At 33.2% G+C, this 16,594-nt stretch overlaps 1 protein-coding gene across 1 annotated transcript in view; it reads left to right on the forward strand.

Annotated features, from left to right (window-relative positions):
• The window catches only part of LOC150095194 (uncharacterized), a 128,592-nt gene that overhangs the window by 91,631 nt on the left and 20,367 nt on the right, over positions 1–16,594 (forward strand). The window contains exons 4-5 of the mRNA XM_090410309.1: positions 3,959–4,382; positions 9,997–10,070. Coding sequence (XP_090266435.1) covers positions 3,959–4,382; positions 9,997–10,070 — 498 coding nt within the window. The remainder of the gene's footprint in view (positions 1–3,958; positions 4,383–9,996; positions 10,071–16,594) is intronic.

The raw sequence follows: 16,594 nt of genomic DNA on the forward strand, positions 1-16,594 counted from the left end.
AAAATAACCAAGGTGTTCCGTGAAAATTTCAGGATTTGTGAAGTGTTCCGTCGTAGAAAAAGTTTGAGAAACCCTGCTTTAACACATGGGCTGACAGTGCATCCAATTATATGTCATTGTTTTATTAATCCATATTTTACCAGCATGAAGAAAATTTTCACAAACAGTATTTTTATAACTAACCATTTGATGATAAAAAATCATCTATTACCTGAAACACACACACACATAAATTTACAGTATGGTTCAAACCTACTACCTCTGTCATAAAAAAGCAAAAAATTTGCAAAAAAAAAAGTGTATCTCTACCAAGATATGCTTAAACTATGCCATTACAATAGATCTTGGTAGAGATACACTTTTTTTACTTTATGGAAATTTTTCTGCTTGATTGAGGAGTATGTTATAGTAAATGTGAAGGAACAAGCATTAAATAAAAATGAAGTGACACAAGTTTGTTTGTGCACATGTTTACAGCTTTCATTCGTTTAGTATAAGTACTGTCCATCTGAACAATCTTTTCTCATAAGCCTCTGAGTAACTAACTATCCATCTACAGAGCAGAGCTTTGAAATAAATCCACAGAGGACTAAAGGCTTCTGATATATCTTCTGCCTATTGCTAAATTACTCATTTTGGAAGGTTTTCTTATTTTAGCGAAGAATCCAAGTCATAGTCTAATGTCAAACTCCTGTATTTCTTTCATCAGTTTAGAAATTATTTGATAAGCTCTACTGTATTATTGTGTTGTGCAGTTCATTAATCTTTTCACTGCTAAGGATATAAAGGTTAGCTAGAGTCTCCTTGCTGACTTATTCTTTTATAATGTAAAATGAAAAAAAATCACATATAAAACTTTGGAAACACCCCCCAATTTAGTTAACCAAATGAATATAAATTATGTTATATTTAAAATTTTGCTTAGTATTTTATACGATACTATACATTCAGTATCATCTCCATCATAGTTAAACATTAGCAATTATATGATATTTTTCAAAATGGATAGGATATATAGGCAACCAGCATTTGTCATACATATATCTACTCTCTCTAACCCCCAAATGAAGAGTTTTGGAAGTGTCTTACTTTTTGATATAAGAGTTAGTCAACAAGTGAGGCACATCCCAGTTTAGTAGTTGCCATTGGTGTATTGGAAGTTTAAAAAATTTCTCTGATTCTCACAAGAGAAATTTTTGAAGGTCATTTGAAAAATCTTCAAATTGTTTTTCCCTGTATTTACTTCATGCAGTGTCTGAGAATTTAGAACTTATGTGCAGCAGCCAAAAACGGAACTTTCTGTACCATATCAAATCCTAACAAAAACATTCAGCAGAATTATTCATCATGTCTGAAATATCAACTGTTTGTTTTCTTATTGTATTTTATAACAAAATGGGGCTTCATTATTGGCTGAGTCTTTCTTTCCTGATTATTTCATGCAATTTTTATGATTTGTGGTCAACATGCACACTTCCCACTATTTTCACTACCAATGGGACAACACTGGCCATGTGTTACATTGGGTGGGAGATTTCTTCTACTATAGACAAAACTGCAAAAGTTTGCTTCAGGGAAGATTTTTTAAATGCAAAAGTGCACTTGAGAATACTTAATCTTAAGAGGTTAATATTCATAGACAATAGGTAACATTTCCTACACTGTTTTTTTTTTTTTCTCCATAGTTTTTTGTAATGGTAGAACACTAGGATCACACATTGCCTTTGATATTTTAGCTCCAGTTTGTAGGATCATGTCTTATCTAAATGCTCTAATGCAACCCAAGAAAGGATTACTTCTGTCTAATATATTGGTTATTTTTGGATTTGGTGATTAAAAAAAAAGGTTATGACAACTTGTTGCACACCTCAGTTTATGATGATAGTTTATAGGGTCATTGAATAAGGTTATTTCTGTATAGCTACCAGTGTTAATTTCTTTGATTACATGGATATAGACTGGATCGATGCCTTGTTCTAGTAGTGCCTATAAAACTATGTTATGCTCTATGGTGTTGAAGTCGATAAATAGAATGCAAGGAGGGTTCTAGTGTTCTTTGCATTGTTCACTAAGTTGGGTGACTACTTGTATGTGATCTATTGTAGAAATCCTTTTTTTAATCCTGCTTGTCCTTTACTAATGTTTTCTTGAAGAGTGGTTTGATTCTTTTTGATATAATTTTTGTCATTAATTTATATATATGTGATAGCAGACATGTAGGACAGTAATTCTTGATGTCTTCCATTTTTATGGTATTTTTCCTTCTTTGAAGTACCAAATAAATCTTTCAGCCAGAGCTTTATAAAGTTGTGGTCCTCCTTGTTGAATATCCTTAATTTTCATCTGATCAATGCCAGGAGCTGTATTGGGTTTCGTGTTTTTGAGTGCATGTTCTATTTCTTCTAGGAGCACTTCTCCCAGACGAAATAGAATATGCATTGTATATATTATTAAGTTTTGGTGAGTTGTAAGAGGAAAGGAAAGCTCTATAAGATGGTGGTGAGGCCGGCGATGCTGCATGGTGCGGAGACGTGGCCTATAACCAAGGCACAGGAGAGGAAGATGGAGGTAGCGGAGATGCAGATGTTGAGATGGATGAGTGGTGTGACAAAGAAGGACAGGATAAGGAATAACTACATCAGAGGGACGGTTAAGGTGGGACCAATTGGCAAGAAGATACAAGAAAGTAGGCTCAGGTGGTTTGGACATGTTGAGAGGAAGGGTGAGGAGTATGTTGGTAAATGAGTGGAGTATATGGAGTTGGAGGGAAGGAGGAAAAGAGGCAGGCCCAAGCTCAGGTGGAGGGATAAGATGACAGAGGATCTTAGGGAGAAAGGATGGAGTCCGAAGGATGCTCTGGACCAGAGAACTTGGAAGAGGAAGGTTAAAGATTGGTGCGCCGACCCCGTTTAACATGGGATAAGGCAGAGTGAAAGAAGAAGAAGATATCATTAAGTTTTGGTTGAGGTAAAGGATATTTTGATTCAAAAAGGTCATTAAAGAAGTCTGTACTATCTTTTCCATTTATGTTCTGTTTGTGTGTCTTCTTTCATCTTAATGTAGGTGATGTTTGGATTGGTCTTTTCGTGGTTAATTTTCTTTCAACTCTTTTTAGATCAGCAGCATTTCTTGGCCTTTTTTTATTCTGTATGTTTGATAGTCCTCTGGGATCTTCTTTTTTAATACTTTGTAAATAATTTTTATATTCAAGTTGTGAGTTTGGTTTATCTTTCAGCTCTCTTTTCATTTTTAGTAAATTCAAGATTTGTATTGAGAGTCTTTCTTTATATTTATTTCTTTTCTTTCTTTTTATTTGGGTGTGTGTGTGTGGGGGGGGGGGGAATTCTTGATTGACTTTAGACTTTTCCATGCACTTTGATTTTCCAGGAGTGTGTCATAATCCTCGACATTATCATATTCAGTAATATTCCATTTTATTTGATCAGTTACTCGAGATGTTTAAAACCAGTTCTCAGTATGCAAGAAAACATGTCAGGAATATAATTTGTGTTTGCAAATACTCAGTGTAATTAATAGGGTTGAAAACAGGAATGTAATTTCTTGTTACTTTAATCAATCAGAAATCTTCCACAAAGTATGTATTGTGTATGCTATTTTGCTAACATACAAGGTGATCTACATACTGATCATATGAATTTTGTCAGTTCAGTTTACATATGTTAGGATGCTTGCTCCATCTTATGCTCATCTTCAACCCCCAAAATTTTAAACACTTATAAAAATTTATAAAACTGTTTATCGAAACATAGAAGTTGATCAAAAATGAAAACCAATAACTTCCTCTGAAGTTGAGAAATCAAAATTCTTAATATCCAGCAATGCACTTATAGATGATAAATAATATATATTAGCCCAAATTAGGAAAATATTTGTAGGGAACAGTGAATTAATAGCTATTGCAATTCAAGCTAATTACCATTTTGTTCTTTTAAAACAGAATTTTTAGGTGTCGAAGATGATGATAAAGATGATGAAGAATTTTCCCCTTCTTGGATCCTTACAGCTGAAAAACTTTCAGGATGTCGGCGAAAACACAGATTTTTTTGGCAATACAACATACAGTCAAAAGGACCTAAAGGTCCACGATTGTCATTAGCATCAGATCTTAAGGATCCACATGTTCTTAATGATGTAACAGATCCTGTATTCAGTTCATCATGCCAAATGGAAGGTGTTAAGCATGCTGGAAAAGCAAGACGTGGAGATGGTAATGATTTAACTCCTAATCCACATAAACTTTTCAATATAGGATTAGAACTGAAAAAGTTAAGCAAAGTCATAAATGACCTCACACCTGTAAATGAGCTTCCCTCAACTGCAAGACCTAAATCAAGAAAAGAGAAAAATAAATTAGCCTCAAGGTAAGAATTTTCTCTGATAGTTTATCAAAATTCTGTTATTAGAAAAACCGAAATTAAAAAGACAACACTCAGTAATGGTATGTTACTCCTCTTCCATTTAACTTGAGCATAGAAAACATCCGGGAAATTGCTATCGTGATAAATCAAAGTGGAATGAAAAAGATTACTCTGCTTATCTGATTATGGATCGTAAGATTGCACTAATTTGCAGCAGATGCACAAATTACTTTTTTAAAAAAAATTATTATAAAACTATACTCAAATAATTTCATTTAAAAAAGGTTTATTTTTCTTCCTCTTTCTGGAGCTCTGCAGTGGGTTATGTTTGAATTGTTAATATTAATACTAACATAATTTGGGGACATAATTAAATAACTTCACCTATAAATTACATAAACAACTAATATTTCATGATGACTATCACATCACATCATTAGAGTGAATATACAAAGAAACACTGTTACATGAAGTAAGAAAGAAATGAAGCAGAGGTTACAGAGTGCTTCTCTTCTGCACTCTGTAACCAAAGAAGTCCAAAACTTTTTACAAGATGTAAAAATGTATGGTACAGAGAAGGTTTAAAAAGAAAATTAATTAAATTAATACATTTGCATATAGAAACATATACAACAAAAATATTATTTATGTATAGTGAATAGAAAATATATATAAGAAGTACTGAAGAAATCAACCTGGGAATGTGTCTGTGTGTTGTGGTTTTTTATGCTATCAATAGTACTTCTACTCTCACTGTAAATTGGCTAGGGCCACTCATGACAAAGGTGGACTGCCACGAGTTGCCCAAGTCCTGAAGATACTTCAGGTGCAAACTTTGTCTTTTGATGAGAGGTGTTGAGTTCTAATTCTCGGAAATGTGTGAGTGAATAAATTGTAGCAAGTTGTTCTGCTTGATTGTTTGAACAGATGGGATCCATTCTAATACAGCATTCTTGTATAATGGACTGTTTGTAATATACTAGGAAGGAACAACCGATATATCCTTCTGTTTTACTCACATCAGTGTATATATATGGTATTCATCTTTCAGTGCTTGCCTTCTCTTTAATATGTTTCCTTTGCTGGATGAGGCCACTTACTGTAGTGAAGTGGAAGTTCAACAATGTTGGCATGTCATATCTTCCAGAAGTGACTTCGTATATAAGACAGAACTCGTGTTATATCATTGCTTTCTCTATATTATACCTTATTCTACCTCTAAATAGCCTGCTTTCTAATTTACTGTTGTGCCCTTAAAATATTAATTCAGTACTATTTCCTTTTCGGATATTGGCAAAATTTATTTTATGCTGCGCCAGCCAATATCCTATGACAGAAGAGACTCTTGTTCAGGGAAACAATTCTAAAGTCAAAAGGGATACACACAATAATTAATCTTACGCTAGCGCTGTGCAGATTCAGTTAGTAGTCGTGACCTAATCTCACTTAAGCAATAATATCTAATTCCCTCCCGCCAAAAGGTTCTATTTCATAAGTGGTGGTTTGAATTCGTAATCAGGCATAAACTCAGGTATAAGGTATAAAACATGTTTATTGGAAAAGCATAAAACATTTACAGTTAAGAAAATTCAAATACTCAATAAAACAAAACTCACTGTGAGTTAAGGTTCATACTAAATCACAACAATGAAATTGAGTAAGCTAAATCCTTCAATTACAATAAGATAAGATTAAGTGTAAGCATAACACTACTAGGATATAATTCCTTTCACAAGTTATTCACAGTACATGCATTGAACACTTTCATTAATTCTCTATCAATAACTATCTTAATTCTAAATTTCATTAGTCAAGCCTAGCCATTCTCAATCAAAATACTACCTATTAACAATTCTTCTTTGTTCCACGGGGTCTTAACTTTTTCAATCAAATTCTCACTTAAAGGTTTTCTCTATTAGTGTCCTTAGTTTACAGTATACACAAAATTCTTATTCTTCTAAGTGATTTTTAACATAGAATGAAATTCTTACATTACCGGATCCTTTCTGATTTCATGCTGCCATCTCATGTAGATCTGGATTACCTTACTGTATAGTTATTGGCTGTCTTTGCGCCTGGCGATGCACTACGCTTTTCTTTGAATCATTTCTGGACTGTGGCATGCTATCTACTGCTCTGCAGGAAATTTTCTCCATTCTCTTCGATAGAACTTTATTCGAAAGCTCGATTCTGCATATGCCGTCGTAACACAATCAGCTTCGCTTGGAAATCCTCAAGCGTTCTCAAGCATAGCCCTTGTCGTCCGACATCACTGTAGTCGACCCACCGCCTGTCGGGGAATTCTCACAAATCCCCTGACAAACCTCCTAAAACTGGAATCCAGGAACTGAATGCATCATCTTTTATTCACCCTTTCGGGCGCCCTGTATTCGATGTGTTTTTTACCCACGAACCCCATCATTCATGCCCCCTTGGGTGATCCTACACTCTCCCTAATCTATTTGGTTACCCTATTCCAGGTAGTCGGTCATATGAAAAAATTTACGATCCCTGAATATAAACCCAGTTAACTAATATATATATATATATATATATATCACCCATTATTATATAGTGGGTGATTCCAATTCTAGCATTGAAATCGCCTGCAATGATTAAGTAATCTTGTTGATTTGTGTTCTGAATTACATTTTGGTGGTTTTTATAAAATTCTTCTGTTTCAGATTTTTTTTTCCTCCTTCGGGTGCAGATATTCCTATGATTGCGATAAATTTCTTATTTAAGTCTAGCCATTATTATTCTTTCAGAGATCCAGTTATATGATTCAGTTTTCTCTTTTCATTCATTGCTGATCATGATGGCTATACCTGTAGTGGCTCGTGTTTTGTTGGGTAATCCACTATATATTAAACTGTAGTTCTGTAGAGCCGTTTGATTTTTTCTTTGTTTCTGAAATTACTGTTATTTCTATTTTCATTTCTGTTAGAGAGCTTTTCTGAAACGGAAAAATTTTATAAAAATCTCCAAAAAGTAATTCAGAACACAAATAAATAAAATTACTTAATCATTGCAGGTGATTCCAATGCTAGAATTGGATCAAATACATTTAAAGATTTAATAGGTAATCTAGGAGAAAACACCATAAATAACAATAGAAGAGAACTCAGGAAATTTGTGGCCTAGAAGAAGACCCAGGAGGAGATGGGCAGAAGACTTTTTAAACCCTTGAAAACGTTACAGGCAAACGATTGCCTGATATGGGAAGCCAAAAAGAAGATTTATGTAACTATTAAAAAAAAAATGCTTAGAACATCTAAATCAAATAGACAGTAACAGAACTGCCAAAAATGCCATACGGATATAAAATACTGTATTTGCCGGCGTATAAGACGCACATTTTTTCTTTGAAAATAGGCCTGAAAAACGGTGCGTTTTATACGCCGATATTTTTTATTTCTTTCATTTCTGGAAATTTTCTCTGTTCTGAGTTATGCAATTTCTTTCTTGCTACCTTGCGGTGTGTGAGAGTATTCCAGTTACGTAGAGTTCAGTGGATGCCCATGCACTGTCATAGACGATCACAGCTGTGTTCCTGTTCATTTAAACTTTCCAATTGTTGTTGCAGTTGTTGTGAATGGTGATAAATTTCTGCCATTAAATTTTCTCTAAATTTCTTGGCAAATTATGGCTGAAAAATGTCGGCATTGCCATAACATTGCATACGAGCTACGTGTGATTGCGTATGCTAAAGAACATGGAAACAGGACTGCAGAGAGGCATATCGGGCCACCCCAACTGAGAAAATGATAAGAACTTGAGGGAATCATGAAGAGGATCTAAAAAAAGCAACTCACAATAAACAATCTACGAAGTGGAACTGCAAAATGGCCAGAACTTGAGACAGAACTGAATACTTGGATTTTAGACCACAGAAAAGCGGGACTTTCAGTGTCTACAAATTGAATTTCGTCGATTATCGATTCGTCATTAACACAAGGAAACGAGAAAATTTTGAACTTGTGCAAATAGGAAACATGGATAAGGTTCTGCTGACTTTTGATATGCCCTCAAACAAAACTGTAGATTCCAAGGGCACAAAAAGTGTTACTGTTAAAACTTCTGGGCACGAAAAAACTCACTACACGGTTGTTTTATCCTGCTGTGCTGATGGGATAAAATTGCCGCCACTATTGATTTTTAAAAGTAAGACACTACCCAAAGAAAAAACTGCTTAAAGGAGTGTTTGTACATGTTCACGCAAAAGACTGGATGGATGGAATAGGAATAAAGTTATGGATAGATAAAATTTGGTCTAGGTGCCCTGTAGGACTGTTGAAGAAACCTGCCCTGTTAGTATGGGATCAGTTTCGTTCTCACAGAACAGAAGATGTTAAAATCTCATTTAGCTGTAATTCCAGGAGATCTAACTAGTCAGCTTCAACCTTTAGATGTCTATATTAATAAACCATTTAAGGGATTTATGAAGGGGAAGTAGAACAGCTTGATGCAGTCTTCAGATTTTGAGGTCACGCCATCAGGAAGAAGGAAGAGGCCTAGCATTTCGCAAGTTTGTGAGTGGGTCAAAGCTTCATGGGATGCTGCGAAAACTGAGACAGTGGTTAAATCGTTTAAAAGTGTGGCATTAGTAATGCACTGGATGGTACAGAGGACAATTTGTTGTATGAGAACTCAGATTCTGATTTAGAAGAGGTTTCAAGTGTCTCTTCATTCAGCTCTGGAGATGAATTTCTGGGTTTTGACGAAGAAGATTAAAAGATGGGTACTCCTTCCTAGTTAGATTAAGTATTTGTGGAAAGTAAACCTACTTATTATTTTATATTTGAAATACTGTAAATTCATTATAATATTCAGTGATGAAGTTTTTTTTCCTAAAAAATATGTACAAAAAAGGGGGTGCATCTAATACGCCAGCAAATACGGTAAATGAAAAAAAAAGAAGAATTGAAAGACGAAGAAAGTGGTGGCATGAGCCTGGAACAGACCATTTGGCCTAAAATTCATGATAGGAAGAATAAGATCTTCATGGTTCTAGCTCCCGCTTGTGAGACCTCAATAAAGGTTAAAACCAGTCTGTGTAGGTTCACCTCCCATATTATTTCTGCATTATAGTACACTGAAGCAACTGATGTGAAGTTAACATTCTCTATATAAAAGTACACTAGCCATGAAGATGCATCACACACAAATTTTAACACTTAGGTAAAGGATTAAAATAGGAATATATTTCATAACTGCAGTCAAATTTTCTGCAGTTATCTATGATCTGCTGTATGCAGTACTATATTTGATCACCTATCTAACAAAATAGGTGATCAAAATCAGATTTGTGTTAATTAACTCCTCAGCACCTTGAATAGTATTAAAAGTTTGAAGTTGGCAGTAATGTGATGAAATGATAAGTTGGCATTCTCTTTAATTAGGTTTCTGTATTATGTTCAAAGTACATTTTTTTACGTATATATTTTACACACATTTATTCCTCTGCATCAATAATTAGTAATTAATTAGTAATATGCTTTATTATTTGAAGTATTTTTGATAATAAATATTTTTGAAATCCTTTAATTCATTTTTCATTTCAATCCAACAGCTGATGTCAATAAAATTATAAATATGAATATAATATTTATTACAGGGCATGCAGATTAAAAAAGAAGGCTCAGCATGAGGCCAACAAGCTTAAGTTATATGGATTACAGCAAGAACATGGCAAGTTATCCCATAATATTATTTTATTACAGTTATCTCTTCATAGTGAACTTGTAAGATCAAATAATAATAGTAAATTACCTTTTACTGGCACTAATGTAATGACTTTTTTTTTAATAGTTTTATATAATGAAAAAAAAAAGAAAAACTTGGTGAAATATGCTACATGGAACATTAGAAGCATAGCACATAAAGAAGAAGAAATAGATAAAATTTTAAATGACGAAAATATAGAATTTGCAGTTCTTACAGAAACAAAAAAGAAACTTAAAGGAACAAATTAGTGCCATTGCATAAGGGCAGTAACAGATTGGAAGTGTCTAATTATAGGCCAGTTTGTGTCATCAGTAGTTAAGATCTTCGAGAAATTAGTGGGGGACCATATACAGCATTGGGCAGATGAGGATAATGTTATCTATGAGAGTCAACATGGATTTGTGAAGGGGCACTCTTGTTTGGGTAATATACTAGCCTTTTATAATAAAGACACAAGAGCAATGGATGAGGGAAAGACATATACTGCCAATTTCTTGGACTTAGCAGAGACATTTGACAGGGTGCCACATGATAAGCTGATATTTAAGTTGCAGCACATGGGTCTGGATGTCAGGTTGGTCAAATGGATTCAGGATTGGCTGTCCGATAGGTATCAGAGAGTTGTGTATGGTGGGGCAGTTTCAAGAAGGCAGAGGGTTACAAGTGGGGTACAACAGGGCTCAGTACTGGGACCTATATTGTTTAACCTTTATATCAATGACATTGTCAGTGGATTGCAGGGTCGGGGGTATTCAGTTTGCGGATGATGCGAAGCTGGGAAAGTTATTCGTGTTTCTTAGGGGGGGGGGAACCTCAATGAGTCTTGACAGACTTTATGTTCTTAGGAAGGACCTCCTGCGATGAGTCTTTTGACTCCATGGAGGCCTGAATAATAATAATAATAATAAAAGAAACAGCTAACTACAATATCATATATAGTGGAGGACAAGCAAATACATGCAAAAGCTGGTGTAATGATTTGGATCCATAAATCAATTAAAGCAAAAATAACTCATTATACATACTGGAATGAAAGAATATTAGAAGTGCGATTAAAATTAAATAAAGAAAATTTAACAGTTGTTGGAGTGTATGCCTCTGAAGAAGGAAAAGAAGAAGAAAATGATTACTTTTACAAAGAGTTACAAGGAATATATGAAAAATTAAATAAAACAGACCATATAATTATAGCCGGAGATCTTAATGCTAGAATAGGAATGAAAAAAATTAACAATAATATACAAAAATTTGGAGAACCAACAGTAAACAAAAATGGAAAGTGACTCATTGATTATACAATATATAATAATTTAAAAATAATGAATACATTTTACAAACATAAAAATATACATAAATATACGTGGTGTGTAAGAGGACAAAAATCAATACTAGACTACTTTATAGCAAATGAAAAAGCAGCAAACCTCTTCCTTGATGTTAAAGTTAGAAGAGGGCCTAGAAATTGACACAGATCACTATTTAGTACAGGCAAAACTAAGATTTCCACCAAACTAGCTACAAAAAATACAAAAAAATAAACAAATTAAAGAAACAAAATCTAATTACAAAGTAAGACTACTAAATGATTCAAGTATAAGAAATTTATACCAACAGAGGATTAGTAACTACTTAGAAAAAATACAAGAAAATGAAGACATTGAGAAGAAATGGAATAATATAAAAGAAACTATTGCATCAGCAGCATATGAAAGTCTAGGAACACACAAAAAAATCATAAAAATAAAAAATTACATATACGGGACAATGAAATAAAAACAATAATTGAAAATAAAAAGCTGGCTTTTAAAAGATGGCTAAGTAGCAAAACAAAAGATGAAATTGAATTTTTAAAAAAGACGAGCAATAGCCGAAAGAGAGAGAGAGACAGAGAAAGCTGGCAAAAATTTGTATCATATCTAGAAAATGACATATACAAAATAAGACCCAGTGTCTACAAATACTAAAACACATGAATGCAGATATAACAGAAACTGCAAATATAAATTGTGAAATAGATGTAAAAGAATTCTTGGATTACTTCACAGATCTTTGGATGGATAATACTGGCATCAAAAATAATTACACCAGAAACTTACAAAATACCTTAAATGATATGATAACAATGAAAGAATTAAAGAACAACCTAAATAAAATAAAAAATTGCAAATCAGCAGGAGAAGATGGGATAAGCTCCGAACTGTATAAATTTGCTGGAAATTTAATCAAAGATTACTAAAAATTTTAAATAAAATATATACAAATGGACAAATACCAATAGAATGGAATACAGGCATAGTAATACCTATATTTGAAAAAGGGGATAAAACAAAACCTGCTAACTACAGAGGTATTAGTTTACTGAATACATGCTACAAAATATATAGCAGAATACTTAATGAAAAACTAAAAATATACAGTGAAAAAATATTGTTAGAATGTCAAAATGGATTTAGAAAAGGGTGCTCTACAATGGATGCAGCTTTCTGTTTAAAACTACTTATAGAAAAAAGAAGAGAATTTAACTTGGAAACTCATCTTTTGTTTATAGATTATGAAAAAGCATTTGACAAAGTAAAAAGATATATACTGTTTAATATTATATTACAAAGAATAAATATACCTAATATGTTACTACATGCAATATTGAATATATATAAAGATAATGATATAAAAATAAATGAAAAGTTGTCTGAAAAACAATCCATAAACCAAGGAGTAAGACAGGGATGCCCTCTGTCTCCAACACTTTTCAATATTTACATTAATGAAATATTAACACAGTGGAACACCTTAAACAAGCATGGTATAGAAATTTCCCAGAATAACAAAATAAATACGCTATTATTTGCATATGATCAGGTAATAATATCAGATAAGGAAGACAATTTACAAAGAGCAATATATAATTTATGCATTATAGTAAAACAGTTTGGAATGAAAATTTCCATAGATAAAACTAAAACAATGGCATTTTGTGGACAAACTCCAGTTAGAAGCAAAATAGTTACTAATAATAAAATAATAGAACAGATAAATACTTTCAGTTATCTTGGTTGTGAAATATCATATGAAAAAGACATAAAATTAAAAACTTCAAATTTTTACAGATTATAGGCCTGATAAATAGAACACTCAACCCAAACACAGTGGTATCTCGCTAATCCGAACTAATAAAAACCGAGCTCATTCAGATTAGTGAAAAGTTTGGATTAGCGAATTTTCCCCCAAGAGGCAACAATAACTAGCATTTAAGACAAAAATAATCAGATTCTAATGGTACATCAATTGAATTCTGTAAATAAATGAATTAACTGATAGAAAAAATGCTACTGTACTGTAATATAAAACTTAAAAAATAATACAGTACACAAGTTTATTTTAGTAAAAAATTTAGTTTGTATGTACCTGTATTGTTGAGGATTATGATTTAATAAAATTGCATAGTTCAGTACATAACTTAATTTACGTAAAAAAAAATATCACTTTCTTGTACACAACACGCAAAAAAAAAGTTTCACAAAATAACACAAAAAAAGTTTTTTTTTATATTTCTTTGTAAAAAGGTCACTGATTTTCTTTTGCTTCTTGGAAGCTAAACTTTTTTCGAATGCTTCTTCTCGGAGCTACATTAGCAATAAAATTTGGTGGAATGACGTATCATTCTGCTTAGCTCATTCTATACACACATTAAAACTGTCAACTGCTTCTTCCTGTTTTACTTTTTTTTTCTTCGAATTCTTTATCGTCATCATCGTCTGCTAATTCATTCTGTAGCTTCATATTTATAATTTAAGCATCTGATTTGATTTCGAATTCACTTTCGGTTCTGCCTGTAATCCATTCCGTGACATATGTTTGTGAAATTTCAACATTTCAATTTATATTTTTAACCAAATTATGCCCGTTCTGAATTTCCGCTTTTTGTGTATCACCATAATTATCTTCGTAAATTCTAGAAGGCCACGGTTTTTTTTCATGACGCTCGACAACTGTGATTCATGCCGACAATACGGTACATATTGTACAGTATAAAAAAAAGCAAACATGAACATGCAATAAATCAAAATAGGCCTACAGTGTAACCATACAATCGACAGTATGAAAAAAAGAAATACCGTACTGTAATAATAATAAAATAAATAATAATAGTTAAAATAATAATTATTAAATAAAAATTATAGCACACAAAATAATAATACATAATAAATAAAACTTTTTTTTTCTTTCAAATTGCAGTTCGGATTACTGGAGGGTTCGGACTAAAGAGGTTCAGATTAGCGAGATACTACTGTATAATACAAAAAGAAACACGCTTGAAAATATACAATACTTTAGTAGTGCCCACATTATTATATGATGGTGAAATTTGGGCAATAAACAAACAAGATAAACAAAGAATAAAATCAAGTTAAATGAGATTTATGAGAAGAACTGCAAAATGCACATTATTAGATTAAAAAAAGAACAAAGACATTTTAAAAGAGCTAAAAACAAAATCAATAGAAGAAAATCTAAAACAATTATAGACAAAAATGGATTGAACATGTAAACTTGTGAACATCCAGAAAGGGGGATCTTGGTAATCTTACACTACTTTGGCCTCTGCTTCAGGCAAAATGGGCAGTCCTGGATACCTAGCCAGGATTAATCAACTAGTGAGCTTGCCTGCAAGGGTCAGCAGTGTTTGCTAGTAAGTTTCCCATCCTATGGTCTGGACTTGGGGCACAAGACTTGTTGTGGCGGTATAGCATCTGGAGCAACTCTGGAGTTCCTCTCCCAAGCACATTCATTGCTTGCCAGGGAGATCATGTATGGCTCCATAATGGGTGTGTAACTCTTGCACAAAACAGAAAATCAAAATCCTTTCAGCATGAATTGTTTATCCTCAAATTTTTAAGGGAACCCTCACAAGAGTGACACTCCTTCAAAGTTAATTCGATCTCTGAACAGCTTCCTCCCATAGTAGACAATACTCTTTAAGTCGAATGACTTCACAGTTTACTGTCAACCCTGAACTATAAGGTTAATTGAAAGACAACTTCAACAAGCAATTGATCATGTCTCTTCATGGATCCAGTAATGGATTCAGGTTTTCAGCAGAAAGAAACTGTGCACGCTTCTGTCGAAAACATATCCTTCACTCAGTTCCTGATTTAAAAATGGGACAAAGTATTATTTCAGTAGCACCAGAGACCAAATTCTTGGGACTCGTCTTTGACAGAAAGCTTACATTCCTTACACACATTCATTAACCTAAGAACAAGTGCAAAAAAAAAAAAAAAAAGTTGAATATTCTTCACACTCTGTTCTCTACATAATGGGATGCTGATTGATGTCCTTTTTCTCTCCACTTTGTACAGTCAAATCTTGATTATGGTTCCCAGGTTTACAGTTGTGCAAGGGAGAGTATGCTCCAATGGTTGGACCCTATCCATCATCAGGATATAGGAATAGCTACCGGTGCTTTTTTTTTTTTTTTTTGCATGCTGTCCGTTCAAAGTCATTATGATGAAGCAAATGAACCTGCTCTATCACTTAGATGAAAACAGTTGTCTCTTAATTGTATCTTAAAAATAGTCTCTTCCAGAGCATCCTACATGGACATATCTTTTCTCTGCTTTTGGAAGCTCAATATCATGCATATCAGTCTGCCATACATCCTTTTGTTATCTGTGTTAAAGAGATTATACAGACTCTTGCCATGAATGTTGACAGCATTACCTGCATCATACTGATACTGAGTCCTCTGTTGTGCTGCTCTGTTTCCTGACATTACTATATCCCATCAGATCTTACCTGATTGCAGTGATTAATACAGCAAAGTTGCATGGAATTCAGCTTGCACTTGTTTATAGGCAATCTTGTCTCCTGTATATAATCCACATCCAGTGTTTGTGAGTTTTTACTACTGTTATACAAAATGAAAACTCTTAATTTTAATGTTTGTTTGCACTAGATTCCCATCCACATTGGAATTAAAAGAAATGAGATTGCACTTGCAGCTGCTAGGTCAACTCATACTTTTTTCCATGTGCTGTTTGACAGTCCCATATACAGACTTCAGATAGCTTCTGGCAGGAAGCACTGACAAAAAATTGCTGAAAGTAAGCTTGAAATTTAGTATTTGCAGTCTAGTCAACCTAGGGACAGAACAGAGGAAGCTGTTCTTGCTAGGCTCCATATGGGACCCACCTATGTGAAAAATGGGACATACATCTCATCGTTTGTCATAATCTGGTGGAGTGCCAACTCTTCACACACGAGAGTAATGAAATTTTTATTAATCTAGCTGAGCCATATACATACTCAGGCAGATGTTATCAGACTCTCAAATTGCATTATTTTTTTAACTTTTTACAAAGAATTAATTTATATAAGCACATTTGATTATGAATTCTATTTTGTGTAGATACTGCATTGTATAATTTATAAGTTTTTTTTTTTTTTTAATTTTCATTTTGCACAGAACATATTATTTGCTAATTTAT

Source organism: Typopeltis vanoorti, chromosome 20 (assembly GCF_054136105.1).
Source record: "Typopeltis vanoorti isolate ZY-2024b chromosome 20, IOZ_Tvanoo_1.0, whole genome shotgun sequence".
Lineage (NCBI taxonomy): Eukaryota > Metazoa > Arthropoda > Arachnida > Uropygi > Thelyphonidae > Typopeltis > Typopeltis vanoorti.